At 45.6% G+C, this 26,854-nt stretch overlaps 1 protein-coding gene across 7 annotated transcripts in view; it reads right to left on the minus strand.

Moving 5' to 3' along the window:
• Positions 1–6,828: 6,828 nt before the first annotated feature.
• The window catches only part of LOC308490892 (guanine nucleotide-binding protein G(s) subunit alpha), a 66,241-nt gene continuing 46,215 nt past the window's right edge, over positions 6,829–26,854 (minus strand). Inside the window, exons 1-13 of one of the 7 annotated variants that reach the window (XM_081033661.1) lie at positions 24,715–25,211; positions 21,019–21,091; positions 17,942–17,986; positions 13,817–13,871; positions 13,614–13,733; positions 11,952–12,049; positions 8,828–8,882; positions 8,619–8,692; positions 8,445–8,503; positions 8,221–8,341; positions 7,938–8,068; positions 7,601–7,668; positions 6,829–7,320 (exon numbers count right to left, since the gene is read on the minus strand). In XM_081033661.1, coding sequence (XP_080889787.1) covers positions 7,174–7,320; positions 7,601–7,668; positions 7,938–8,068; positions 8,221–8,341; positions 8,445–8,503; positions 8,619–8,692; positions 8,828–8,882; positions 11,952–12,049; positions 13,614–13,733; positions 13,817–13,871; positions 17,942–17,986; positions 21,019–21,091; positions 24,715–24,853 — 1,185 coding nt within the window. In that variant the 5' untranslated portion in view covers positions 24,854–25,211 and the 3' untranslated portion in view covers positions 6,829–7,173. Of the gene's footprint in view, positions 7,321–7,600; positions 7,669–7,937; positions 8,069–8,220; positions 8,342–8,444; positions 8,504–8,618; positions 8,693–8,827; positions 8,883–11,951; positions 12,050–13,613; positions 13,734–13,816; positions 13,875–17,941; positions 17,987–21,018; positions 21,092–24,370; positions 24,625–24,714; positions 25,212–26,854 lie in introns of those variants that run through there. The other 6 variants (XM_081033660.1, XM_081033663.1, XM_081033664.1 and 3 more) reach the window with 6 other exon arrangements.

Raw genomic sequence — 26,854 nt, forward strand, 5'->3', positions numbered from 1 at the left:
GAAGTTCCTTTGATACCTACTTCACCGAGAGTTTTTTATCATGGATGGATATTGAACTTTGTCAAATGTTTTTGACATTAATTGAGATGGCATTAATTAATTAATTTGGCTAATCAATTAATTAATTTGGCATTAATTGAGATGATCATGTGATTTTTTTATACTTCATTCTGTTAATGGGGTATACCACATTGATTGATTTGCATATGTCGAACCCTCCTTGCATACCAGGGTCATGGTGCATGATCCTTTTAATGTGCTATTAACTTTGGTTTGTTGGTATTTATTGAGGAGTTTGGCATCTATGTTCATCTGGAATATTGGCCTACGGTTTTCTTTTCTTGTGCTATCTTTATCTGGCTTTGGTATCAGGGTGATGCTGGCCTCATAAAGTGAGTTTGGAAGTGTTTCCTCTTCTTCCATTATTTTTGGAGAGTTTAACAAGGATTGGTGTTCATTTATCTTTGAATGTTTGGTAGAATTCACCCATGAAGCCTTCTGGTCCTGGTCTTTCCTTTGTTGAGAGGGTTTTAATTACTACTTTAATCTCCTCATTTGTTGTTGGTCTGTTCAGGCTTTCTATTTCTTCTTGATTCAGTTTTGGTGGGTTGTATGTTTATAAGAATGTATTTGTTTCTTCTAGGTTATCCAATTTGTTTGCATATAACTGTTCATAATAATCCCTTATGATCTTTGTTCTCCGCGAGGCATCTGTTGTAAATGTTTCCTCTCTCATTTTTGATTTTTAAAATTCAAGTCTTCTCTCTTTTTTCTTAGTCTAGCTAAGAGTTTGTTGATATTATCTTTTCAAAAACCAACTCCTAGTTGTTGTTGTTTTTCTCCTGTTTTTCTGTTCTCTATTTGATTTACTTGTACTTTAATCTTTATTATTTCGTACATTTTGCTAACATTAGGCTTGGTTTGTTCTTCTTTTTCTAGATCTTGAGGTGTCAAGTTAGGGTGTTTATTTGAGATCTTTCCTGTTTTTTAAGGTAGGTATTTATCACTACTTCCCTGTGAGTACTGCCTTAGCTGTATCGTATAAGTTTTGATATGCTGTATGTTTTTCATTTTTGTTTAAGATATTTTTAAAATTCTCTTTTAATTTCCTCTTTGATCAAGTCCCCTCTTTGATCAAATTTAATTTCCTCTTTGATCAAATAGTTATTCAAGAATGTGTTATTTAGTTTCTACATGTTTGTGAATTTTCTCCTTTTCTTACTGTTATTCATTGCTACTTTCTTTCTGTTTAGGATGGGAAAGATACTTGGAAGGATTTTGATCTTAAATTTGTTAAGACTTGTTTTGTGACCTCACAAAAGGTGATTCCTCTTGGAGACTGTTTCATGTGTGTTGAGAAGGATGTGTATTTTTCTGTTGAGTAGAAAGTTCTGTACATCTGTTAGGTCCACTTGGTCTGCAGTGTTGTTCACTACTGATTTTCTTTCTGGATGTTCTATCCATTATTGAAAGGCTATGGATTTTTGCATGTTGAGCTTATAAACCTGTTATGTAGCTAAATTCTGACTTTTTAGAAATTATTTTTCCATAAATATTTTTGGGGGAGTTGTGATATTTAATTACATAATTTGCACTAAAGGATAGTTCTACTTCTTCCTTTCCAGTTCTCAGGCCTCTAATTGCTTTCTTTGTTCCTACTGAATCGATACAATATAATGATGAATAGTATGGTGATATGAAGCGTCTTTGTCTTTTTTGTTTCTGATTTCTTACATTAGTGGAAGTTTTTAGAGGTTCCTCATAAAATATCTCCATATTTTATGGAGAAAATATATTATATATACATATATTATATAGTATATGCACTGTGTTATATAAATTATATATAGATGTATGTTATATGTAATATACATATGTGTTACATAGTCATTATATTAAAGCTCCATTAATTTATTATTTTATTGGATTTCTAAAAATATCAGTGAGTATTAATTTTTGGCAAATATTACTGTTTTGCAATGTTGAACCAACCTTGAATTCATAGAATAAATCCATCTAGGCATGATGTATTATTTTTTAAATCTAATATTGGATGCTGCTTACTTATATTTTAAGGGTTTTATATTGATATTCATAAGTGAGGTTGGTCTGTAATTTTATTTTTGGATGCAATCTTTGACATGTTTTAGAATCAATGTTATATTTGCTTCATAAAAATAATTTTGAAGTTTTCCTTTGGTTATACTCTGAAATAATTTAAATCGTATTGGAATTATTTGACTTTTAAAGATTAGTAGAATTCCCTGTAAAACTATCTGGATCTGGTGCCTTTTTCCTTTTCCTCATTAAAAAAAAAAAAAATTAAGTATAATGTACATATTGAAAACCACACAAATCATAGGTGTATATTTCAATGAGTTTTCTCAAATAGAATATATTTGTTTAATCAGCATTTAGATTATGAAACAGACATTAGCACCCCAGAAGCCTTCCTCTTGGTTTCTTCCCGATTCCCACCCAAAAAGAGCCTGGAGCCATTTTATCACAATGCTTTCTAACTAGGCTCTGTATTTTTTTCAGCGGAAACTGGTCTGCTTAGATATTTTTTTTGTCTCCACTGGGGTCAATTTGATAAACAGTATTTTTCTGGACAATTATCTGTTCCATCTAGGCTTTCAAACTGATTTACATAGAACTATACAAATTAGTCTCTTGTGATTTGAAAGTTTGTTCATTTTTTTTTTTAACCTGTTGTCTTCCCTGATCCTTAGAAATTATAGGCACTGGGTAGGTCTTTCTAGATGTTCCACCAAGATCCATCATGCTACCGGAAATTATAAATTCCCGTGTGTGAGTGTGTGTGTGTGTGTGTGTGTGTGTGTGTGTGTGGGTGTGTGTGTGTTTGTGCAATAGTGTTAGTGAACACTTTTCTGTCTGTCTAGCTAGCTATGTACCTAGCCATCTAACTACTTGTTATCTCGGCATCTACATGTATTTGGAATGGTGGAGAGAAGAAAGAGAATCAACAAAGCATTTGCATTCCTGACAAAAGCGTTGACCAGGGCTGTCCTTTTCCTGTCCCATGCCATCTTACAACCATGACAGAGAGGCCAAGAAAACTGTGGAGGCATTGGTCCTGCCATTGATGAGCTGCTGAAAGAACACCAGGAACCACCTACTCCCAGAATTCTCGGTGAGATAGAAGCCTCTGTTTTTCTGTGTCACTCCAAGTCAAGATTCTGTTATTTGCTGCTGAACACATTCCTAACTGATACAGAGAATAAGGAAGGCAAAACCAGAAAACTTTAGTTGTTAATAGTATATGACTTTAAACACAGGAAAATTATCAAAGAGACACCCATTGCTCACCTCCAGAACAGAAATCTGGGTAGCAATTACTCAAATCAAGTGCTTACTGCAATGGCCTTTAGAGTAACCATTGTTAAAACAATAACCTGCATGGATGAGTCACAGCATTTTAGATATAATTTGCCTTTTTTCATTTTTGTACAGTGGGGTACAGATTTGTTACATCTTGTACAGATGATAATGGTACATCCTCATAGGGTTCAAAATGATTAAATAAGAGAATCTATATCAAGGGGACTAGGACAGTGCTTGGCACATGGTAATATGTCCCATAAGTGTTAATTATAATGCTTTAATCATTAACATTAATCGAAACCAGTGCTAGCTACTTGTACTTGAATGACTAGCTTCTTCTCATCCTGTATTCCCATAAGTCACCTTCTCCGAGAGGCCCTCCTGGCTATTCTATCTAAAGTAGACTCTCTCCCCAGGTATCTCCTCTTTCCTATTGCCCCCATCTTGTTAATGAGCTCAGAGACCTTGTCACCATTTGTTAAGTCTTTTGATTATTTATTTGATAAATGCGTGTCTCCCCCGATAAAATATAACTCCCATGAAAGCAGAACTCCCAGTAACTGGCATAGATTCCATATTCTTTACATTTTTTGAATAAAAAGATGACCAAAAATGTCTAAGAAAACATTAAGATGAGAATGCCATTTGGCATAGGAGGGTTGGGCAGAGGTGGCCATTTTTAAAAATATAATTTCACCCACATTTAAATAAAAGTGAAGGTGGGTAAAAATTCTGCCCAGTTCTAGGTCTTCTTCATATTAGACCTCATGGAGGCGGGCTTAGTGGTTTATTATTATTATTTAATCTCTAAAAGTTCAATGAATAGTTATTCATACTAAATGGCCTATATACCTTTATAAAGTATTGCGCAAATTGTTACCTTTAGGAAAATATTTGTTTTGCATTTGAATAGACATAAAATTTAGCTAAAAAAATTTAAAACTAATGGCTTCTTGTAATCAAAGATGTAGATGAAATTTTTCATAATTTTTTGACTTTCTGAAGATCCTAGAATTGAGATTTTAAAGTAGCCCTATAAAAGTTAGGTTTGGTACCAGGTGAAAGGGAAAATGGAAGTGAAAAGGTTTTAGAGAAAAGGGATGCATGCTAAGGAATGGAAGAAACCCTTGGACTCATCTGAATGACTGGAGGTGGCCCCATGGCAAAGCCCTGAACGGGTGGGCAGGCAGGAGTATGTCCAATGCTGCTCTCTGAGGGAAGAGGACCCCCCCCCCCCCCCGCCACCTACCTGCCCACCTCATCACCACCACTGAATATGGAATCCAATGGAGCCCTGCAGGATTTCCCCTCAGGGCTCACATGTCATGGACTCCAGACAAACAGCATCCTGGAAAGAACAGGAGACCATTTCCTCTTTTCTTCTGCCTCTTTTCTTTCTTCCTCTTTTTTTCAGAGTATAGTGTAGTAATCAAGCAGTGGACTTTAGCTACCTGAGTTTGAAGGGCATTTCCCCTGCTCACTAGTCGTGTCTCTTGGGGCACGTTACTTTGGCCTCTCTAGGCCCGTTTACTCATTGGTAAAATGGCAGAAACAGCTCAACGTATCTCACTGGGCAGTGACTGCCACATAGTAGGTGCTGGATAATTATGACTTTTATTACTCTCCTTGTAGAAGTTCTCACAAAGTCTCTGCTCGTTTTGACTAGCAAGGGTGGGGGAGTAGGTTCTGGGGTATCCTTTTCTTGGTGTAACTGCTCTGTGGCCTGGTAACTTGTTTTCTAGTTCTGATGGATATGTGGCTACTGCTGTGGCAATCTTATGTGGATTATTCAGAGAAGGTTCCAGAATTTCTGCATAGTAGGGGCATACAGATGGCCATCTTGAAAGAGGGGCTATGTGATTGTTGTTGAACCCGTTTTCTGTTAGCACAATTTCCTTGGATAGGTGTTTGTATGGTGGGCTGGTCTTGTGGTTACACTTGATAACTGGTCCCAGGTTTTAGTTATGTCTATTTGGAGTACTTGGGGTATTATGGGAACTTATGGGCTGGTCGTCTGGCTTTATTTGCATAGCAAGCACTTATGTAGATTATGTTCATTTGTGAGAGTTTTTGAGGGTTGTTTTGTAACAAAATCTACATAGCAAGCACTGAATTTTTGTGTGCCTGAGTATTACATAGGAAGCTTTACAGAGATGGTGAATTTGGTATTTTTCTGCCCTCATTGGGGTTCATTTTGTTCCTGATTAATTATGCGCGACGTTTAATTTGGCTGGGATTGATCTGGAAAATAGAAGTAGATTTTTGGTGTGAATTACAGAATCAACTTGGTTCATTGCCCCCAATAGGCCAGTTTCTGAGGGTGCTGGTTGATGCTGGGGACAGGCTGCTCTCTTTCTCCCACCCATCCAGGAAGTCACACCATGGGTGACCACAAGCTTCAGGTTTGACCCTGGGGATGAAGGACTAGGGAATTCAAGTGGACCTCAGGTGCAAGCAACAATCCATCATGGCTTCTGAAGTGCTGATGGCCACCTCCTCCCCCAGCAATGGTGTTATTTGCATTTCACTCCATTGTGACTAAGTTCCCACATTTCCTCCAATATTATTTGTATCTTTTTAAAGGTAAGTTGTTTGTTCTTGTGCTTTGTCCGTGTTTGTGATGGGTTTGCTTATTTTTAAGAGTTCTTTGATTATGGAAATTAACTGTTACACTTCTTTATCTGGTCCCCACGTCCATCCATATTTTTATGATTAAATCTTTGTCTAGTACTTCCGCTCCTCTCCCCTTGTGGCTTTTGGATCTTAGGTCATGCTTAAAAAGAAACCAAGATTTTAACTGTAAAAACTCACTTTTGAAGTACTGTTTTGTATTTAAACTTGTGATTGATCCATACTGAATTCATTTGTGTATGGAATGAGGTAGGGATCAGCTTAAATTGTCCCCCAAATGGCTACCCAGTTGTTTCAATACTTCTATTTAGTAGCTTTTGATTCCATTCCCTCTCCCAAGCTTTAATGAGGTATAATTGACAAAACTGTAAGATAAAGTGTAGTGTGATACATGTATATTGTACCCTATTTCTTGAGTAACCCGCGTTCCGATTTTAAACACTGCATTCTTAAATGTCCCCTACATAACTGAGTCCATACCTTACAGCTGGACACAGAACCACACACCTACCACCTATTTTAGGGAGTTGGGGTAAACAAACACCCCGGGGTGTCAGCTGGCAGAAGTTTTGCAGAGCAGTGAAGGTCAAGTGTGGAGTTGTTCGAAAGGCCCAGTGGTTGTCCATGGGGCGCCCGCTTGGGAGAAGGATCGTGTGGCCTTTCTGTATTGTCTGCAAATTCTTTTCAAAAACCCAGAGATTAGGTCAAGAAAGTGGTGTGAGTTTCACCCACTTCTAGCCTTGGGGCCTTGTCCCTTTGGGGTCTTCCGATGTCGGAGGCCGACACCACCAGACCGCAAGTAGGTGGAACGGGTGCTTGCCGGAACCGCAAGTAACACACAGGAGTCACACCTTTTGCTCACATTTAATTTTTATTTTGATTTTTTTTAATGCTGCACAAGACAATATTTATTTCATTTATTTCTGTTTGCTGCTGTTATTTTATTGACTTAAAGAGAGAGGGAACTTTTGTGGCCTTTTTTTCTTTTTCTTTTCTGTAGGCCGCCTTAAGCTTTCTAAATTTGGAATACTTAAGCAAGCTGAAGGGAACAGGGGGTTTCGCAAAATCACTCAAGGGGGAAAGGAAAGGTTGCTTTGTTAACCATGCCCTATGGTGGGTGATCAACGGCGTGCACAGTTACGGCTCATTCTTACTGAATTGTGCTTAAGGCTTCAGTTAAATTTGGGCGTTCCCTTCTTAGAGCAGCTCATACTGGCGGAGATGCATGCGCTGGATGATGTCACGGCAGTCGTTGAACACACGGCGAATGTTCTCGGTGTCCACAGCGCAGGTGAAGTGGGGGTAGCAGTAGTGACGCCCATCTCCACTGGCAGTGCTGATTCTCTGTGGTGCAGGCAGACGGAAACACGTCAGTGCCACCTAGCCAAGGACCCCCTCCCCCACCTCCCCAAGGTCGATGGGGACAGCTACCAAAGACCCTTGAGCAGCTACTGGTGTTATGTTGAAACAAAACCAAGGGGCCCGAAAGCTAAAATTTGCACTGGCTACCAGTGAAACAAAACTGAAGAACTGGATCGTTTAATCCCCATGTGTAGAATTAAGATTTACATCCCCAAGAATAAGAAAACAATCAAAGAGAGACCTAAAGACAGGGTATACTCACCAGAAACTCATCGCGGATGAAGTACTTGGCCCGGGTCACGCGTGGGTCCTCTCCGGGCTCAGGAGTAGCTAGGAAGAATGTAAGTTTTTCGTTAGGCCAGGCAATTAAAAGAACAGGGCAGAGCTAGAGTGCTATGGCATTGCAGGCCCTGAACCTGGTGGATTTCTCCATCTGCAGAGGAGTGTTAGTAAGATTTGCTTGCTTTCCCTACAGATCTTTTTACTTGGTGAGTTTTCCCTAAATGAACAACCTTCCAGAACGGACATTTTGAACATAGACACGACTGTAAAACGAATGAGCTGAATGTGCGCCCACCCACGGCAGAAGGTCCACGTACCATCCTCGGGAGTAGTGTAGCGAGCAAATTCTGGAAAGTAGTCCTCAATTTTCGATTTCCCAGCAAGGACTTTCTCAGCGAGCAGGTCTTGCTTGTTGAGGAACAGAATCACAGAGATGGTGCGCAGCCATCTAACAACACAGAGGGACGCAGGGGTAAGGCCGGGAGAAGAAAGCCTTTGTTCTGCAGGGGCCCGTGCTGACCTAAGACTCCGTTTCCTACTGGGGAAACCTGGGGTGGGAGAGCTCATCGGCTGGCGGGACCCCAGGGCCCCCACACCCACCTGTTGTTCCAGATGCTCTTGAAGAGGTTCAGAGCCTCCTGCAGGCGGTTGGTCTGGTTGTCCTCCCGGATGACCATGTTGTAGCTGCTGCTGGCCACCACGAAGATGATGGCAGTCACATCTTCAGCACAGGAAGCAAAGGCAACGCGGGTTAGGACAAAAGCAACCCTTCACAATTAAAAAGGCAAAACGACCTTAAAGGGGAGAAGCTGTGGCTTTCGTACCATTGAAGCATTGGATCCATTTGCGGCGTTCGTCACGCTGGCCACCCACGTCAAACATGCTGCAGGAGAAGGACACATGGTCACTGCCCAGGGCGAACACTGGCCTACCCTCTACCTGCCAGCGGCAAGAAAGCACGAGCACCTCGGTGCATTCAAAGAGGCCCCTTCACTTACTGGAAGTTGACTTTGTCCACCTGGAACTTGGTCTCAAAGATTCCAGAGGTCAGGACGCGGCAGCGAAGCAGGTCCTGTAACAAAATCTAGGTCAGTGGGTCTCAGCCAAACCAACTGAAATAGGAAAAGCCACCAATCCGCAGCACACGGCTTGACGAGCTGGGAAAGAGGGCTCGGAGGGAACCCCGACTGCGAGAACTTCTGCATACCTGGTCGCTGGGCACATAGTCAGCCTGCTTGATGACATCGATCTTGTCCAGGAAGCTGGGATGGAAAGAAAGACACACAGGGGTGAGGAGAGCTCGCGCCAACTTAGCCGCCATTCCCGCCTCTCGACAAAGTCAAGCAAAATGGAAATGACCGTCACACGGTTCAGTCAATGCGAGTTTTGCTTGGGTCAGTTACATTTCGGACTCAAAGCTTATGCCTTAGGAAGGTTAGAGCAAACAGAATTTCAGAACCTGGACCCGAGGCCTGCAGGTATATCACAGGGCATGGGAGGGGCTCTGGTCTTGTTTTAATTTGAAAAGGCTGGTTCTGGGCAAATCAGCCAGCAGAGGGTATGAAATCATGCCCATTAGGTTCTGTGCCATTTGATAACGATTGACTAAAAAAAATTTTCAATTGTTTGGTTATGACTAAAATGGACGGCAGTTTGAAAATTGTACACTTCATGTCATTCAGTGTTTTGGTTTTTTTTTTTTTTAAGTAAAATGGCACGCTTACAAGTAAGGATGTTTTCCCCCAAGGGACTAATGAAAATGACATTGTTTGAGTGACTCAGAATGGGTATTCCTTCCTTCTACCTTTTAAGAATCTCACTCATTAAAGAGAACAAAAGAGGGTGACACAAAGGGGCCCTTTTTGCCCTAACCACACTGAACAGGAAACAAGCACAAAGTTCCCTTCCGTTCCATTTGGTCCATGAAGTGAAACACTCCAGATATGAACCCTGTAGTTTTTAAAGAACCTCAGGTTGTTGGTCCTTACGTGGCAGGGGGCACAAACGGGGGGGAGGCTGGGGTCTCAGACTCTCACTAGTAACAGGAACGCCTCTCATGAAAGCATGTTTTGCATCTCCCTCTCCACAGCCATGCCTTTTCCTGATGCAAAAAGTATTTTGCTTGTGTTGCTCGACTAGACACACCGTTAGGAAAATGGCTTTTGAAAGATTGGATTAATTTAATTAATACGGAAAAGTAATGTCAAAACCAGCTTTTTTTTGGGGGGTGGGGGGTGGGGGGAGCAGGTTGGAATTGTCTTAAAGTGGGCTAATCAGAAAAGAAAATCCCAAAGGCAGAAAAGTCTATTTAAAGAAATTCTGTAAGTTTTTCCCTCCTTCCTTTTCACCGGTTTAGAGTCAGTCTGGCTTAGAGGATATACTAACTTGCCCAATCAGTCTTACATTACAGCACCGGTCCAGAAATAGCTCCCCAGCCGCCCTGGCCGCCAGCATGTTGCCATGGCAACAGAACCACAGTTCTATAAATAGATCAGCACCAAATCTTGTGAGAGAGACATCTGGAAAAGGGCCAGCCAAACCCCAGCTCAACAAATAAAAATAGGCAGCTTAAGAAATGGGCAAGGTACCAGTATCTCAACTTTAACATAAAGGCACTCAGACCAGAAACACACTGGTGCGTGCCAATGCAGGGCGGTTGGAATGCTGGGGCCAGGGAAGGCGCTTTGGAAGATCTAAGCTCCGGTGCTCGCCTTTTCTGAGTTTCCTTAAAACTTTGCATAAACTGTGCAAATGTTGCCATTTGCAGATAAAGTTGTAGGAGTAATTTAATGTTGCATTTTTTTAAAAAAAAACTTTTATATACATGGTGTCAGATTCAAAAAAAAACAACAACAAAAAAAACCCAACAACCTGGCCTAACTACTCTTAATGAAACTTTCGCCCTCCCTCCTGCCCTCCCCCCTCGGGGAGCCCTCAGAACCCTCCTGATCTTGTACCTCGACTTCTGACTTGGATCCAAAACACAAAACGCAAACAATTCCAGGATTTCCATTTGTTTTGCATTACTATAATTAGCACTTCCAGCTTTTAGTTTAAACTTTTGAGAAAAATCAGGGACTTTGTTGAAGGGGTGGGGGTGGGGGTCGCAGGGACTCGGCAAGATGGGACTGTTTTTCTGGCCCTGTTGAAAATACACAAACTTGTCTACTAAACCCTATGAAGTTGCCACATACGTGACAATCAAAAACAACCAAATGCACTTCCTATGGGAAGACAGGAAGGGCTAGGAAGAGTAAACTGACTGCTGGGCTCCACAGACCCTAACGCCAGCCTGTGTGATTTGGGGGCGGGGGGATGGTGGTCCCAGGATGCCGGGGAACTTGCTGTTAGCTCTTCCTCCTTCCGATTTTCTCCATTGCTTTTCACAATTTGTCCCTGAGGCTCGGGGCTCCTGAGTAATGCAATTTTAGCTTTTTGCGAGCCGGCCTGGTACCTTGGTCCCAGTTACCTCATATTTTCTAGAGCAAAATCGTTTGCGTTTTGGCTGAGTACATCATAGAGAACTGTTGCCCCCTCATCCCCAAGTCACAGAAGAGACTGACTTCGGAGCATCCAAGCTGAGATTACACAGAACATTTCTGTGATGTCAGCACCATCGCACTGTTCTGGCCCTTGCCATCGTACATGTATTTGCTGTCATGTACAGGGTGAGGGAGGTCGTGAACTACTGAAAAGGCAACTCTCCAGATGTTCTCACTTCCACTAGAAAAGGGAGGACACCGTGGTGGGAAACACCCTTGAATTAAGGCCCAATGTAAATGAATAAATCAAGCTAAAAAAGAGAATTCAACCCAAAACCCAGCTCTAGATAAACATAGTCTAGTAATGTGGGCCCCTGGTGGCTACTGCAGTCACTTACCTGACAGCAGAAATGGCAAAGCAATCATCAGCTATCAAGGAGGGAGGAGGCACATTTTTGTGATGTTTTAAATTACAGCAATAAAATAAAATATTTTTACATTATCCAAAGTATGAGAGCTGACCTGTATCTCCCTAAATGCTTAGAGGTCAATTCAATGAATTAATTCATGCTAATGCAGGATGAACATCACTCTACTACAAGTAATTATCATTTTGCTCTAACAGGCATTAATTGTTTATATAAAATAACGTCACTGCACTAAAAAGTGCAATTAAGGGCTTTGAAAAACAAATGAATCGGATGAGAACTTTCTAACTGCAGGTGGGAATAACTGGCTGGCTGCTATGAAAAGAACTCATTTGCAAGTGACTTTAAAAGCAGGTGTGGAGGTGGCGCCTAACCCCCTCCAGTCGTGCGGGTTGTGTGCCTGTGTGAAAAGGTTACTTACTACTGGGCGCAGTCAATCAGCTGGTACTCGTTGGAGCGCTCATAGCAGGCGCGGACTCCTTCATCCTCCCACAGAGCCTTGGCGTGCTCGTAGAATTCCTGAAGATGGACACAAGAAAGACTCTTGAAAGATAGGAGCCTGCACCCCAGTCAGGGTTAGTCCTGAGGACTGGTGAGACCACAGGTCTCCATGCATGTGACCAATAGCTGCTTCTCAGGGGCGCGCCAAATTAGGGGATTAATGCACACGAAGAACCTTCGTAAGATGTGCTGGGGTTCAATTTTCCTTCAAGGAAAATTTGAATTTTACCAAAATAGTATGATTGGGAATTGCTGGCCCGGTCAGCACCTGTCCTTTTGGGAAGGGTTGGAATAGGAAGAAAGGAAGGAGCCAATAAGCTCCGAGATGTTCAAAATTACAGTAGGTTACAGTTCACATTTCACTTGAACATGAAAACATTTTAGTTACGTGGGGGCAATCTGCCCTTACAAGGAAAGGTTTCCCCACAATGTGAATTCAGCAGGAAAAGGATTCAAATTAGGTAGAACATCAAGTTCAGATGTCAGTAGGAATAATAAAAGGTTGCGGTCTTGATTCATTTTTAACAGGCTGCTATTTTTCTATCAGAAACATAGAATCCTAGTTCATGAAAAAGCTTGTGCATTGCATTATGTATATCGTGTTTACTGCTTGAATTTTTTCCAAACAAAGGCTATTTTAAAAAATGTACCTAAACATACTTATTAATACTGCCTTTCCGCTAGTGTAAGCCGGCAGCCAAACCCATTTAAAATACACAAATTCCCATGGAAGCCTGAAAAAAGGCAACAATAACTCATTGTTTTAACTGTAGACAAGTCTTTTCCTTCTGGGCTGTATAAACTTGCACATCTTCCCAACCTGTTTCCCGTTCGTCTCATAAACTATTCTTTCCCCACAAAGGGGTCAGAACGTATGTGCTTGATTATGAGCTGTTTTGCATTCCCTAAAAACAGTTCTTTATGGAGCGGACAAATCTTTGTAAACAGTGTCATGCACGCCAACCAGAACGCACAGAAGAAACTTCCTGAGTTATGATTTAGGTGAAAGTCTTTTCTTGTTTTAAATAATGAGAATTCTTCTCACTTGCCCCAGGCAAGGACTGATTTTAGAAAAACCTCTGTACAGGTTAAGTGGTGAAATGTTTAACAGGAGAAGGGCTTCCATTTAGAAAACCTGAGAGCTGGCCCCTCACTTCTGTAGCCCTCGGGATCTTAGGGGACTTTCAGTCAACCAATTAACATTTGCACCACAATGAACACACCACTGTCATAACGTGTATGAAGGAAAACTACGGGTGCCACAACTCATGACCCTCATAAACACTGATAATGTAATCAAGTGAGATGTACAGCATTAACAAGTGTGACATTTACTTGTGGGGACGGGTCATCCCAGATTTACGGGGGCTCACCCGACTTGCCCTAACGAGCTGTAGTTGTTTTTCTAACATCAAGGATCCTTATGGAATTAGCTTTTTCCTCAGAATCACGATCACTGAAATGTGTTTTGCCGGAAGTGTGGCTTGGACACAGGTGTCCCTGGGGTTCCTGTGTGACAGACAGCTGTCTGTGGCACCGGGGAGGGGCTAGGGCGAGAACACAATGCCAGGGCGGAGCTTACGGGAGGGAAGTCAAAGTCGGGCACGTTCATCACGCTCAGGATGTAATCCACTCTGAACTGGTTCTCAGGGTTGGCCAGCTCCACGGGTGGCACCAGGTTGCTCATGGCAGCCACGATTGTCTGCAAAGGAGTGAGCGAGCGGTCAGAGGGCAGCACTGTCTGAAAGGGCAGCTAGGGGGTGAGAGAAAGAAGCAGGCACGTACTTCAATGGCCTCTTTCAGGTTGTTTTTGATGTCCTGCACTTTGGTGGCCTTCTCACTACAGTGGGATTAAAAAGAAAACAAAATCATATTGCATCACGTTGGCGAACAGTGTCGCTTTAGTCAAGAGATCCCAACTAAAAGCATAGTATTCTGTTCTTGAAGGAGTAGTGGGCTCAGATCTGTGCAGAGATTGGAGGTTCCCGAATAAAGGTGGTTTCAAATGCCTACCCCCCAATTCTGCCGCTGGGGACACACCAGAATGGGGCCAATTGGCAAACCGGCATCCAATAGTGATCACGGTTACTGTACCAGAAGTTGGACCCTGTCACTATTTCAGATGGGGCCCCCTTGCTTGAAGCCCCCACCGCACACCAAGGTTTCCTGAGAGTGTCAGCATCTCTGTTTGGTGTGATGTTGCTGTGGGCTTGGCAGGAAGTTCCCTGGTTCCCCTGGGGGCTTCCTTGGTCATTGGATTAGTGGACTGAATGCAGGTGCTGGTGGCAATTAGATTCAGGGCTTTGTGGCCCTGCGTATTGACTTATTTACTGAGTCAATGTGTCTCTCACTGCAGCCAGCAGCAGTGATGGAAGGTTCCAGTTAACGCTGTTAGGACACATTGATCCTTCCGCATGAATAGAAATAAGATTCTGCCCGCGGAAGTTTTTATGGTCTGGGGCTTTTGTGTCGAGGGGTGAAAAGGGTGTCCCCCCCTTTTAGTAGACGTTAGAGGTTGTGTCAACTTTAAAATTTTCCTTTTAACTTGCACACATTCCAGGATGGTCTGTGTGAAATGATCCACATTCAGCCACTGATAAAGGCCATACCCTTTGGCTTCTGGGGTCCCCGATGGAATGTTTGTACCCCATTACATCACGTGACACGCTGTGTCTTTCACAAACTGTCTTCATTAGAACTCAGCCATGGAACATTCTTGAGCATGTTTACAGGGGGTAAGAAAGGACCCCCTAGCTTCTGTATAAATCTTGCCATGGCTATTGCCCCACCTTGCATCTTGGTGTTTGAGTGGGGGGTATGGTACCAACCAACACACACCTGTGTATTAGGCTCTGGGACATGGCTATCAACCTCAAGAGGAGGAAACTGAGCCTGAGAGAAGAAAAGTCTGAGTCACAGAGGAAGAAGGGACAGTTTATCTTTCTCTTGCTGTGTGTAATTTCTAAAAGAATCTCTTGAGATTCCCAGTTTTTGAAGCATTCACTTGGTTGATTTACCAAGTCATGGGATGGAGGCCATAATCCCCAGGAGTAGAACATGACAGAACATTTATGTAGCAGAAATGCGAAAGGGGTTAACAGCAGTTACAGCCTGCCAGAGTGGTTAGCAGGGAGGGATGCGGGTGGGGGGGCCATGTGCTCCCCTGCCAACAGGCCCCCCCCCCCCAAGAACCTGGCCTTTCCTGTTTCAAATTATAATGACTAATATTCCCTGAGCATTCTCTTTCAAGATATTTGCACATTTATTTGAGGGGTGGGCCCTCCTTTTCTGAATGATCTCACATCATCCTTTTTCCAGGATCAACCTCCTTCTGGTTAAATTGGCCTTGGAGACTATGCTATCAGAATAAGCAGCTACTTTGGTGGCGCTGTTCTTTTTCATCGGCTGTGGGATGTGTAGGTTTCGGGGTGGGGGACGACAGATGATACCAGGAACCCCCCTCCTGGCTATTTAAATACAAGTGCTGCCTGGGTGAGGGGAACTTGAGCAGACATGATTGGTCAGAGGCGTGGTGCAAACCAGGGGTGTGGAACCCATGCCCCGCTCTGAGGTCTGACTCTGGCCCCCAGACTCTCATGGCAACCACTTGACCCCTTTGTGTGTACAAGGGGCCCTTTCTGAAATCAGGACCGCCCAGACTTGAAGCTATAGTCTAAAATCAATTATTCATATGTTAGAAGTTTAAAAGGACGGGTATGAGTGCCCCTAATATCACGTAAGGATTCAAATTCACCTAAGACCCCATAGGACAAATCCATTCCTAATCATTAAACAGGCTCCATTTCCATGGTAAAGGAAGCCAGTAACCTCTGGTTTTAAGGTCCCACAACAGTTAAGATTAGCTATCTCTGGGGATCAAATACCTAAAAGTACATACCGCCAGAGAAAACTATTTCCAGAAACGAGGTTTTTTTCATTCAGCTTGATTTTTCGGTCTAAGTAGTAGTATGATAATTGGAAAAGTTCCAGTCTTAAATACGGATATTCTGAGAATGTGTTCAGTGTTCATCTATGTTATGTGAATGGGTGTGGGAGTATATCAAGTATAAAACCAACTAAAAAAGAAATCTAAAATCTAATTCGGGTGTGTAATACTAAGACAAAATTCTGCCATTGAAGCAATTACTATGTAGATGGAGATATTATACTGGGGACTGGCAGGTTTATCATCATTTTTACTATCACTTAATGAATTGAATGTTGATTGTGAAATTCAGAGACAGGTCCTCAGATATCTCTAAAGCCAAAATATGTATCAAATGCTAGAATCCTGATGGACTATAAAGAACTGGGGCAGGGGCTGGAAGTACTTTCAGGGTATTCTAGCTCCTCTCCCTCCCTCCATGTGTAAAGCAGAGGCGCTGGGTTCAAATCATAAGCCACCCCCCCTTCAGCTAACTGGTAGGGGAGGCCGTGTCGTACTAAGTTTCATCCAGTTCTATACGTTATCTTTGTGCTTTTGTGGGGAAAGACAGACAAAAGAAGAAAGACAGAAGACAGACGCAAGATACAGGGACAGCTGGGGACATGCAGAGAAGTTTTATTTACCACGCATGTTAATACTTATATTCACTTGCAGACAGTCACAGACAGAAGTGCAGGCAGGTGTCAGTAGGGTTCAAGGGTCTAGCACAGCATCTAGCACACAGTAGGTTGTTCAATAAGGACTTGTCATTACTTCTCAAATGCCAACTTTTGGTACAGTAAACTGACAATTAGTCACTTACTACACAGATGCCTATTTTTGATTGTTGTTACACTACATTTTTGCCAGTTAAGGATTTCATTTCACTTTTTGGGAGGGGGTGATTTTTGGTGGTTTTCTGTTTTTCTTTTTTTTTTATTATTTTTTTAATCTTTAGGTTTGGTGGTAGGGCCCCATTCCCCCTCCCCCACAACAGAATAGTATTCTTATTAGAAGTTCCTAAGATAGGGCAATTCCAGCATGCAAAGTATGATAGGACAGAGCCGGGAAGAGGAGAAACTGTAGCCATCATCTAGGGATAACATATTCTAAAAAAAACAGATGAACAAACATGTGTCAGTTACTTTGTCCCCAACCCCAAAATCCTTTGCCCCTCCCCTCCCCAGCCACGGAAGCCATTTCTTCGAGATGCCCTAGGCTAGATTGATGGCCCTGCATGGTCTCATGAGAAACAGCCGCCCAATGACTGCATGAATATGCAAGCAGCGCTGGAGTGGGTTACCTGGCATGCATGCGTGCGCGGTGGGTAGTGGGGATGCAGGAAGTGGAAAAAAAATTGGCAATGAATGGGAAAAAAAGATGGATGCCATCGTTAATTTCCTACCCACTAGCTAACACAAAGTGCCTTGGATTAAAATTAATTTGAGAACTTTTAAAAGACCAAGAGGCTTTTTGAGATCATTCTTAATGACTTCCGGCAGGGTGCCGAGCATGTTTTCTCCCCCAAATTAAGGACGGTGTGCACCACATATTTTAAGAGAGGAAAAGAAACTTTTTTTTCCCCAAGGAGGTCTGAAATTTTAAAATCAGACCAACCACTGGGTGGATGGAATTTAGTAATTTTAAAAACAAATAGCAGATTCAAATGGAGAGCTGGGGGTGGGGGGGAGGGCTGGGCTGGGGACTGGATGGGAGAGAAACCATATGGAAAAACATCAATTCTCAAAATCCTAAACTGACCCTCTAACGCTGAAATCTGTAACTTTCCCCCAGCTGGATCTAATTAGACTTTAAGATGGCCCCCCAAAAATTGTTTTGCACTTTACTTGCTGTGAAATGTTATGAAATTGTTTATGTGTCACTTGCAAACGTATGCCAAGATGGATGATGGCCCTTAAATGACTCCTTTCTGCCCTCGGTTTCCCAATCTGATCTTCATGTTTGTTTGTTAACAATGTGCCTACCCATCGCTGTTGCTCCTGGCAGCTTGCGCGTCCTCTTCGCCGCCCCTTTTAAAGAGAGATTGACAGCTCACCTAATCTGCAAGGCACCGCGATTTCACCAAATCCCCACCCAGCCTTTCTCCATTCCTTAACAATCAGCCGCCATCCCTTAATTCTTAGGTCGCCTTTCTGGCTAACTTGGAACGCCTCCTGGGACTGTGGGCCTTGGAGGGAAGAATTCCACACCTTGGCTGCGACGTTAGCTGAGTCCTCAGGAGACTCTGGTCCGGGACAGGAGGGACCGATAATTATTTTCTTGTGCTTTCACTAAATGTACATGCATTAGGGGAGCTTAAGACCTGATGTAGCTCACAATTCTTCTGAGGATATCACCTGCCTCTTCTGAGGCAGCACCTCAGGCTCCCCATGCTCCCAGATCCCAGTCCTGAGTGTTTATCTGAACACATGGATACGGGTGGCTTTTGCCCATGTCTTTCCTGGTGTAATAATGACCTCCCTTCCTGCAGTTAGGAAATTGTACAATGTTTTTATTTATAAATAACGATTCCCCATCAATTGTTATTAAAACTGTGCTTGGCTTGCAAAAAACAAACAAACCCCCCCTCCCCCGGCAAAAAAACAACAACAAAAACCACCTCTAAAAACCCAATCTTCACAAATGGTAAGAATTCCTCCTCCTTGGAGGTGGGAAGGGAGGGGGCAGCTTGCCTAGGCCTTCTATGGTTTTGGAATTAATTAGCTTATTAGCTCAACCAGTGTTAATGGCACTTTTTTGGTTTTTTTCTGGCACTCAATGTAAGGAAGAGAGTTAGCTTTGCATTAGGAAAACCCGAATTTGACCTCTATTTCTGAAAGTCAGATTAGAATTCCAAGTTTCTCTACAAACGTCATCGGCACGGCAGTCTGCGGATCGTGAAGGCAAGTTGAATAGCTCAGCCTGGCACTAAGGAAAGCACACATTTACGGGAGGAGGAAAAGACCCCACACCCATTCGTGGACAGATGTCACCATTTCACAGGGAATTCCTGGTGAAGGAAACCGCTTTTGTTGCAATACCGCAGTGAGGAAAAAGAAAAAAGGCTCATCGGACAAGACAAAAATAAGGTTTCTAGACTCACATGAAGAATTCCCGTCTGTTACTTTCACAGGCTAAATTTAACATCCTTGGAGATTACCTGTGGCTTCCTCTACAAAGCAGGCAAACTGGGAATGTCCCTTCCTCTTTTTAAAAAGAAAACAGAAAAGAGAAGCTCTGGTTTAAATGCCTCGTCGGCATTATAAACGGGCTCACTGAGGGTGGAGAAACCTCTCTAAAAATTAAAAAAATTTAGGGTGACCTGTAGTGCAATAAAACTTGAAGTGGATTATTTCAGGGATGTCCTATCTTCCATCAGACTCGAGCTACGGTAAACAGTGGCTGTTGCATCCTTTTAAAAATGCTAGCCATGTCCAGTTTCAATCAAAATATTTATCTAGAGGGGACATGTTCAAATTAGTTTTGCTTAACTAGCCTCATGAAGAAGCACTCCCCGGGAAGTTGCAGGGGAAAAATTATGCAAGATTTTTCTTTACATGATCATTTCATATAGCTAAAAGTCTGTTTCAGGCTTTTTGTTTACTGACCGATGGCCATCTCTGGTGGCAGAACTTTACGGAAAAGGGGTGTAAGGAATTAAGAATTTCAGAATTGGTTTCTGAAAAATGAAGGTGACTTGTTTAATAGCACGTATGTGCTTATTGATAATTCATCGAGTCAATCATAAAATTGGTATAATAGCCTATCCTTCTGAATTCATGGTTAAAGCAGTCTAAACTAAAATGTCCCTTTGTATGATGTCATTTTTTTCTTACCCTCCCCATTATTTGATCTAAAAGATTCTAGAATTTTCCATCAAGAGCTGCCTTCAGCGCAGTTATTTTACCTTTGAAAGGTAGTAAAATTCATTGTTTTCCCAGGGCTCAGTGCATAGCAGGCGACAGGGGTTTTAAACTACTTTTTTGGGTGCGTAACTGAATTAAACTATGCCACCTTCACTCAATCTCACCTTTTGAAACTGCAACTAAGGGAATGCAACTAAGGAATACATTTTCAACTGAATCCATGTTTAAGAAAAGGAATGCGATTCTAAGCAGCTAGTAGTAATTGCGAACTGGTACCTTCAGGTGTCTGTAAATCTGGAAAGGTTACCTGCTCTCACCGGTGAAAACAAAGGCTGGTAGGTAAACTTAGCTAGGGTCTAGGGAGAAAAGGAAACTCCCGGGTTATAGGAGTGTTCCCCTCCGTTTGGCTCCTGCATGGCAAGCATGACCCATGTTTTCCTTTTAGCTCCCTAACACATGCACGCTCTTTTTTAATCTTATTCTCACTGCGGTATCGTCACAATGTCCTATACCAAGATGCCTGGAAGGACGTTTCAAAGGCAAAAATGCCCCTTGATCATGTCCGAAGTACCTAACTCCCAGCCTTTCCATCACTTAAATGTCTCCTTTTTGGTTTCTTTAGGCAAGACTATTGATTTTTAAAAAGGGAAATAATGATTTGCCCATAATACGAATTCCAAGGGGGGGGGGTGAGGAGTAATTATTAACAAGGGCTGTCTCTTCCAGCTTTGTGTATAAGATTATTGAAACAATGTTTCCCTAATAATTTAAAACATCCTTCACTGGTTTATTGAATGGAAATCTGCTGGGGGGTTGGGGGGCGCCTCTCTACAGTGGTCAGTATCGCTGGTGGCCACGGTTGGCGTCAGCCCTGTTGGAGACCCACTGCAGCAGACCTGGCACGGGGCCACCAGGCGCTATTTTCCTGGGGAAGGGAGTTTTTCTTTTCTTTCTTTTTTTTTTTTTTTACAAGACTGGTGCTTTACTATTCCTATTATTTGTTCCTGCACCAAAGATTAAAAGGAGGGGTGTGGGGAGACAGTCCCTAAAGAGCTCTTCCCAGTATTTTCTAGTATGTAGGCTCAAAACATTAAGTGAAACCTGGCTGCCCAGCCCCCCAAAGCGACCTGAACTTCCTGAAGGTGGGTATGAACCGCGCTCCTGTCCCTGCGCCCTGGCCCAGCTTTGACACTTACTCTCCATTAAACCCATTTACATGCAGGATCCTCATCTGCTTCACAATGGTGCTTTTACCAGATTCTCCAGCACCTAGAAAATGAAAGTAAGTCTCCGGTTATGAAGGCGGCATTTTACACACTTGGGGCTGCCAGAGGGACTGCTGTGTTTGCCACAGAAGCAACACACACAAACAAACCAAATAACAGACTTGCAATTTTCCTTGACATTTCGACGCATAGAAAAGGAAATATCCAACTCTATCTACCTGCAGTATTTCACCATCAGAATAACAAACAAGAATTAAAGCTTTTGCTGTTTTTCAGGTGTTCCCCCCCCCCCTTTTGGTGGTTTTAAAATTCGGGGACGGGAGAGCAAAGAGGCAAAGAGAAGGAATGACGCAATTTTGTCATGGGGGGGGGGGAATTAAACTTCTTAAAACCTGAGAATTCACTGGTAAATTGTCCGCATAAATGTACAGAGACACGTAATTCATTGTTTGTCAGATTTTTCATGGTTAAAATACCCAGGATTCACAAACAATATACTGCAGTCCCCTCCTGGTCAGCACTGACGCAGCACCTCCCTCCTAAACATTGTCACAAGGCAGCCGCTTTCGGGGCAGGTCTCTTTCCCTTTGGGCTACTAGAAAAATCAGCCCCTCCAACCGCAATATTACATGTTATCCAATTAGCCACCCTCCTTTCCCACAAACCATGTCTTTCCAAAGATAAATTCTCTCTGGATTCAAAAACCATGTTATGCGGAGTGGGGGGAGATGGCAGACCACCCATTTTCTGTCATCTTCTCAAAAAACACATTTTAATATCAAATATAGTGTTTGAGAACAACCATAGTAACATGCAGCAACAACTGAGGTGTTAAAAGGACAAGACTTTAATCATAAGGAAAAATATTCCTGGAAACCACTGTTTTCAAAGATTTCAAGCCCTTTCCAACTAAATGAGTAAGAAGGTGCACATGCCTCCATTTTAAATCACCTTTCATTTGTAAAAATATAAACACACATACATATTCCCACAAAGCTAGGAGGAGGATTGCTATTTATTTGCAAATGCACGTCCTCTCCAACAAATAATCCTTGTGTGAACCACTGTTTGCCCTCCTCCCACACAAACCTGTTTGGTTTTTCTACCCTTCTTTTTCACTTTTAATTTTATTGTTTTGTTTTATTGCCCAGAGAGCATGGCATTCCTCCTCCTCTTGCTTTTTCCCAAGGCTGTAATCAATACCTGTAAGTTAAAATTAGTTTCCACAAAAACATTGATTTCAAAGCAAACACTATCTTAATGAACCCAACTCTCAGAAATTAAAATATTAAAGGCACTATTAAGAGATTCCATGAAGAGAAAACAGTATTAATTAGAATCTCCCAACATTCTTATTTCAGAAGTGTTAGATCTTTCACAGGCACAAACAGATCTGTGCCTCAGTTTCCACATTTATGAAATTAGGGAATTAGGCCAAAAAATTACTGCAAGATCTTCTGTGGTACTGTAACTCACTCAGTTTTTGTCATTAAATTAAGATGGATTAAGAAAGGATTTGGGGTACCATTACTTGCTGGGGGGGGGGGCATTATTTGGTGAGATCATTTAAAAATGTGAAATGTGTTGCAGTGGCTTGGGCTGCAGACACCTGTGCCAGAGGCTCTCAATGCATTTCGATAAAAAGTAGCCATAGAGATTAGGACACCTGGGGAAAGACTAGCCTATAGTGATTGATGCAAGGTGTGTAACAGTCTCAAATGAAGGAGAAGGTGATCACTGCACAAAGGTGTTAGGTACCATTAGCATCACAGTGGTTTTAAATTAGCATTCAGCAAGCAAGACAGCATTCCTAGGAGAGTCTAGACTTTTCCAGGCTTTCACTTTGAAATTAAATTATATGCATAGTATTATTCACATAGCATCATGTTACCTTTAGAAGTTTTACACAAGACTCCAACATATGTATTATTTAATTACTTAAATTGCAAATGCATAAACACCAGAGACTTAATTTCACTTCATTTTCTGCTTTATATAAATCTGGACCCAAGAGAACAAAGACATGACCCCATCCAAAAAAAGCAAACCAAACACCACCACAAAGAAAAGCCAGTCTTTCACATTTTATTCTTTATGATCAACCCGTTTGTTGAAATGTGACCATGAACTAGGTCTTAACTAGCCAATTCACAAATTGACTCATAGCCAAATTACTAAGGAAGTGGAAAACTTCCATATTAACGTTTTTGTAATACTTCTGGTCATTTCAACAATTTCTTTTATGCTTCTTTTGTTTTATTTTTATTTTTTTCCTAAAGCAGCACCTTTAAGAAAAAGGAGAAAAGGTCATCTCCTTATAGTTTACAATCGCCCCCCCCCTCCCCGTTTTGGCCAGAGGAAAAACCGCAATCAAAAGAGAAAACCCAGAACCAAACAACCAAATGTCACTTGACAAACAACTAATTAACGTCTTTTCATCTCCTTCCACCTGGAAAAAAAAGTCTTCTCCTTAAATCGCTCTCAATACCCCCTCCCGCTGAAAAGGACAAAAAAAAAAAAAAAAAAAAACACCACGCCATTTCCAGACCAAGAAGCCATTTACAGACAAATGTCATTTTCCAGTTCTGATTTGTGAATGTCTTTTTTTTTTTCTTTTTTCACAAAGCACTCTCAATGTGGCCGAGTAACAGGAAAATGTGTGTGTTAATGGTTTATTGGGGGGTGGGGGGTGAGAGCAGCTGCTACAATTAATTCTCTTCTTTGCTTTTCAAAAAGCCTGCATGTCTGGAAGGGGAAAAAAAGGTCATACTGTAAAAATGACGTGTCATTTGGCTTCACTGGGCACTTAGCGCACTAACTCCATTTTTTTTTTTGGTCTTATTTTATTTGATTCTCCCCTTCCTTCCACCGCCCGGCCGGGCCGGGACACGTCCGCTCCGTGCACACACAGTCCGTCCAGCCCGAAACGCACCAAGTCGCGCCCAGCGGCCGCCGCGCTCACTCCTCCCCCCACCCCCCATTCCGGCGCCACGACTCGCCCGCGCCCCCTCCCCCTCACTGCACCACCTTTACCACTCGGATCCCTTCCGAGGGGCTGATGTCACCCGCCCCCCCTCCCCGGCCACTTCCCCCGCCAAAGCCTCCCCTTGGCGAGGCCCCCTCCGCCACCGCGGCTCCCCCCGCGTCACCCCCTTCTCTTCTGGCTCCTCTTTCTCCCCTTCCCTCTCCCAACAAATCACACACCCCACGGAGGCGGGTTCCCCTCCCGCTGCCCGCCACCCCATTTCCTGTCCCCGAAACCCTCTTTTTGTCGCAGTCTCCGAGCCTTGTGGGGCTCCCCCTCCCCCTCCCCAACACGCACCCAAGCCCCTGGCGTCGTGTAGGCCTCGCGGAAAGAGAGAGAAAAAAGCGCGAGGGGGAAGGCGAGAGCGAAAGAGAGGGAGGGAGGGAAGGAGGGAGGGCCGGCCAGGGAAGGGGACCCGTGCCCGCGTCGCCACGGCCCCCGCCCCATTTGGAGCCCCTGCCCGGCCGAATCTGCGCCCTGGGGTCCCCCTCCCGGCCTCGCCCCCCAGAAAAAGAGCCCGCGAGCGGGCTGCGGGCTCGGGAGCGCGCGCCCGGGGCGGGGGGCGGGCTCGGCGCGCGCGGCCTGCGGGGCGCCCCGAAGGGCGGCCGGGCCGGGGCCGGCGCCCCCCGCCCCGCCCTTACCCAGCAGCAGCAGGCGGTGCGTGGCCCGGTAGACCTGCTTGTCCTTCTGCAGCTGCTTCTCGATCTTTTTGTTGGCCTCGCGTTGCGCCTTCTCCTCGTTTCGCTGGTCCTCGGTCTTACTGTTTCCGAGGCAGCCCATGGCGGCGGCGGCGGAGCGCGGGGCGCGGCCGGGCTGCGGCGGCGGCGGGCCGGACGCGGGCGGCCTCACGCGGGCCGGGAGGGCCGGGGCAGCGCCGGGCGGGCGGGCCGGGCGCGGGCTCGGCTCCTCGGGGAGGAGCGCGCGGGGCGGACTGCGGGCCGCGGGCCGCGCGGGGAGGGTGGTGTCGGTCGGACCGAGGGGAGCGCGCAGCTCCCCGCCCCTCGAGCCGAAGCCGAGGGGGCTGATGGCCGCTCCGGGCCGAGGCGGACCAGAGCAGGAGCTGCGGGAGCTGCTGCCGCCGCTGCCGCCGCCGCCGCTCTTATTGCCTCGGCCCGGGCCCGCCGCCCCGACCCAAAAGCGCCGCGACGGGCGGGGGGAGGCGGGGGGAGGAGGCGGCGGCAGGGGGGGTGGAAGGAGGAGGAGGAGGCGGAGGGATGAGGAGCCGCGGCCGCCGCGGCGGCTAGGAGGGCGGGAGCGGGCGCAGGGAGGCACCCCCCCGGGTGCCCGGGAAGGGGGGGTCCCTGCGCCAGCACCCGGCCGGGGATGGGACGGGGCCGGGCCGGGGAGCCGCCCCCTCGCCCCCCTGGCTCGGGCCCCAGCCGGCCAGCCGCGGGGGGAGAGGGGGCGGCTCCGAGCCGGTGACGACCCCTCGCACGACGCCAACGCTCCACCCCCCGCGGGCGCCGCCGAGGGGCCGGGGTGGGCGGAAGGGGAGGGAGCGCTCGCCCGAGCCCGGACTTCGGAAAATTTTCGAAGAGAGAGACATAGAGAGAGCCAGAGAACAGGGAGTGTGGAAAAAGCGAGGCGAGCACGAACCAAAGGACAGAGCAACCGAAAAGGAAAATGTGTCCACACACACACACAAAGACATAATAAAAGTCCACACTGCACAGCGATGGTGGCGTCCGGGGGCGGGGGCGGGGACGGGGGGCCGACTAGATGAGCCTCTCGTCGCGCCCCCGGCGCCGGGCGCCGTGGCCCGAGCCGAAGGCCCCTGAGGCCCCGGAGCGCCCGCGGCTCCTGCGCTTGGCGCGGCCGCCCAAGTAGGAGAAGAAGGCGCAGCCCAGGAACACTCGGAAGCAGCAGGTCGCCCCGAACACGAAGCCGCAGCCGCGGCCGTGCTCCGTGCGCTTCTGCAGCAGGAAGTTGAGCACCCACGAGGGGCTGCGCACCGAGAACACCAGGAACACCACGAGGGGCAGGTGGGCGCTCAGCGCGCCAGCCTTCAGCGGCCCCGGCCGCCACACGACGCCCCCCACGCGGGGCGCCGTGTAGTAGGCGTCGTCCTCGTCGCCCGAGTCCGTGTCCCACTCAGCCCAGGCCCTACTCGCGCCCCCGACGCCGGCGCCCTCGCCGCCCCCGTCGGCGCCCCCCGCGGCGCCCTCGTCGTCGGCGGCGCCGGCGGCAGCGGCAGCGGCAGCGGCGGCGGCCTCGGGGCCGTGGGCCTCCTCCCCGGCACCGGACCCCTTCTTTTTCTTCTTCTGCATCTTCTCCAACTTCTTCCTCTCCTTCTCCTTCTTCTTCTCCTCCTTTCTCTTCTGTTCCAGCAGCTTCTTCTCCAGCTTTCTCTGCTCCTTTTCGGTCAGGAACTTCTCGGGGGGCGCTTCGCGCGCCGGGTTCTTGGGGCTCTTGGGGGTGTCCCCGGAGCCCCTGTTCCTCCGCGGACCGGCCAGCGCTGCAGCTGCCGCGGCAGCTTCGGCAGCCACCTCGGCTGCGGCCGCCACCGTCTTCTTCTCGCTCTCCACCGCACGCGCTTTGATCTTCATGGCCATCTTCAGCATAGTGGCTCGGCCACCTCCGGGCGCCTGGCTCCCGCCTCGCCCGGGCGCCCTGCTTGCCCCCGGCCTCGGCCTGACGGGCCCCCGTGCGCCCCGTGTCGGGGGGACTCCGCTGCGGTGCGGTGCCGCCGCGCTGCCCTGGGGCCGCGAAGCGCGGCTGCCCAGCTTCGGGCTGCTGGGCTGGCTGCCTAAGAGTTAGCGCCAAAAAGGATGAGCAAACGAA

Source organism: Rhinolophus hipposideros, assembly GCF_964194185.1.
Source record: "Rhinolophus hipposideros genome assembly, chromosome: 22".
NCBI classification, from domain to species: domain Eukaryota; kingdom Metazoa; phylum Chordata; class Mammalia; order Chiroptera; family Rhinolophidae; genus Rhinolophus; species Rhinolophus hipposideros.